General features: G+C 31.4%; 1 protein-coding gene across 1 annotated transcript in view; it reads right to left on the bottom strand.

The window, feature by feature from the left end:
* Window positions 1-685: 685 nt before the first annotated feature.
* Window positions 686-3,281, bottom strand: part of RAD51AP2 (RAD51 associated protein 2) — a 7,757-nt gene continuing 5,161 nt past the window's right edge. The window contains exon 3 of the mRNA XM_003787531.1: window positions 686-804. Within this exon, the coding sequence (XP_003787579.1) occupies window positions 686-804 (119 nt within the window). The remainder of the gene's footprint in view (window positions 805-3,281) is intronic.

The raw sequence follows: 3,281 nt of genomic DNA on the forward strand, positions 1-3,281 counted from the left end.
TTCTATGTTTATCAATCTCAAACATGGAATGTAAGCTCCATGAGGCAAGGTCTTATACATGCCTCTTCTATTCTGTCACTAAGCCTAACACAGTAGTGGGAGTATTAAGCATATTTGCTGTTTTGGAGAATACATTATGCTTTGGAGCCTAATACAGACTCTGGATAAAGGAATAAAGATTAGAAAGCAACACAGAAAAAAAGTGGGAACGAATGCTAGAGAGGAGGGAGCCTTTATCACAATCCTAACACCCATTACTAAACCCCTTGAAAAGCCTACCTTCCTCTCTCTACATGTCTATTTTTTTTTTCACCTGAAGAACAGAAGGGAGTGGATTAGAAAGTGGTTCATCACCTTTTTATAAGTCACAGTCCCTTTTCAAAAATAGAAGGCATCAGTCTTCTTCACAAAAGGAACATATACATACATCATGAAAATTAATAATTAGACATTTTATCAGATCATAAAAAGCTTCATTGTATATATAGCTTTTATAATTTTTTAAAAAATAAATTAAATATTTTATAACTTTTAAAGGTAATAATTTACACACATAACAAAAACCTCTCCACAGTTTCAATAAAGAACGTCCAAAACTCCCAAGCTGGAAGCAAATATTTATCTAAAGATGATGTGAAATGTTTTAAAATATGAACATCAAAAAACTTTTATATTCTTACAACATTTACTTCAGATAGGGATGAAGTTGTTTAAGCTTCACTTTTCTTGACAAGCCAATCCTGATTGGTCGACTGCATGTCTTAAGAGGTTGTATTCTTGAAATGCCATGTGAAAAGTGACTACCTAAAAATTAAGACAGAAAAAGTACATAAAGGAATAAAATTATTAGTAATTTCTATACCTAAAAATCTATATATCTAATATTATCAATATTTATTAAATACTTACTGAGTATTTATTATTTATGTGCCAAGCACTGTACTAAGTGCTTTAAATGCATTATGTTATTTAATCCTCTCTCCAGTTTTAAAATGTAGAAACCTAAGCATAGAATAGTTAAATATCTTGCCCAATGAAAAACAGTAACTAAATAAAATCAGCACTCCAGTCAGACAGTCTAATTTAACAACAGCAATAACAAAACTACATAAGTTTTAAAGTCAACTTGAAGTTGTAGCTTTAAACACGTCATTTTTCCGTTATTATACAACTATGCCATATTGTTAATGTCCTGTTTATTTTCTAATAGAGATTACTGTCAATAAGAGAACCTAAATATATTCCATCTTTTACTCATCAGTGGAGGGCTTTTATTTTGAAGTTTTTATTTAACATCACATACATTGTTTCCAAAAAGGTTCAAAACATTTCATGGAGGCAAGTCTATTACTAAATCAGTTAAATAAACAAATAGGAATTGTGTAGAGAGACACAAGAGAGGGGATGTATTGAGAACATTTAGTGATAGAAACATTAATTAAGAGGGGAGGCATCATGATTGACAGGTAAGTAGGTATCAAAACATTTCAGGACAACTGGGATCTCTCTGATTTTTTTTTTTTTAATTACACTAAATAAGTTTGGCACTCACCCCACCTAGGCAAGCTTTAAGTCCATTCTTCTTAAACCCTTATCCCACTATCTCCCAACTTTTCCCTTACGTTATTGATTTTAACAAGCCTCAGGAAGATCATTCAACTTTATGTACTTTGAAAGTGAATCCAAGATGACTGTCCTAACAGTACTAAATAACTAAATAATTCTGGCTGACCTCACATTATTATTTTTCATATTTCACAACAATAAGTCACTTTACTGTTTGAAGGTAGAATCACATTTTTATGGGTTAGATATTTCAAACAAATGTAATTTTCATTTTCCAATTTGTATACATACTTTATTTAAATGTTCCTCACACATCCATTTTATTATGACAATTACAATTATAATGACAACATAGTGTGTGCTCCTTTACTCCCATTATTGTGCATCAAAATATATTCATAAACCAAATTTCTTCCTTTTTTTCTCTATCCTAGAAAAAACAAACCCAATACTTTCCAAGCTAATTCTTGCCACTTTACAAAGGTATACAAATCTTTTTTCTTTCTTGCCATATATTGGAAGAATAAAAATTGTATTGGGCCACACATTAAATACACAAACACTAACAAAAGCTCACAAGCAAAAAAATAAGTAAGTCTGTGCACATTTTTCACTACATCCAACACCACAAATAACAAAATGGTCCTCAAATAATCTGTATGCAGCCTGTGTGCCACTGGTTGGACACCATGTTAGTTCATGGAGTATTGGTTCCATCAACTATTTCCTTTATTCAGAAGAGAAGACTACCTATGAGCTTTTGATTTTCCAAGGGAATCAATAAATTTTTAAGATTATTTTGTCATAAGCTAAAAAAAGAGTTTAAGGTACAGTTCTGAGGTGACAATAAAGGTATCAGAGACAGCCTTCTACAGATGATGAGAAACCAGGAAAGATATTTCACCTACAACATTACCTTTTTTAGATCTAATGTTATTGTATAAGGTCAGAAATTACTGATCAGACTATAACTTTACTTAATTTCCTAATTTTAATCCTTCCCCATCCCAAACCCTTAGTACCACAAGTTGAAAGGATGTTAAACACACTATCTTTTATTCTGATATTGTAGACCTCTTAGGCAAAGGATAAGGTCATCAATTTAATCTTTCCTTGGTTTTATTCATTAATGTAATCAGAAGTATAAATGTGCCATACTCAAAAATCATATTAACATGCCTAAATTATACTAATGCTTTTAAATTTAAAAAGATAATATGTGTATATTAGCAGCCTCATATCAATAAAAGGTATAGAGAGCATTGATAATAAATACATTATGGGTAGTGATATGTCATCAATGGAAATCCAACTTAGATAAATGCCTTTTTTGGTTTTGCTAATTAATGTTGCAAACATTAGATGTGTATGTTAGGCAGATAAAATATTTATCTTTATTACATAGGTATTGCCATATGTAATGCAAACACAGTTGAACCTCCATAGCTAGCCACCTCCTTACATTGACCACCTCCTTAAGGTCCCCTAAATTTCATAGAGCAGACAACATGCATCACATGTATGTATCAGTACGACAGGCCTCATTCCTTATGTTGACCACCTCTATAGGTTGACCAGTTTAGTACAGTCCCTTGGGTGGTCAACTTACAGAGTTCTACTGTATTTGAACACAGTTTTATAGAGTGCGTTCCCAAGAAATATTTTAAATAGCATTTTAATTATCAACCAATTTTTAATTATTGAATTTTATCAAT

This window comes from Otolemur garnettii, unplaced genomic scaffold (assembly GCF_000181295.1).
Source record: "Otolemur garnettii isolate 467f Iridium unplaced genomic scaffold, OtoGar3 scaffold00022, whole genome shotgun sequence".
NCBI lineage: Eukaryota > Metazoa > Chordata > Mammalia > Primates > Galagidae > Otolemur > Otolemur garnettii.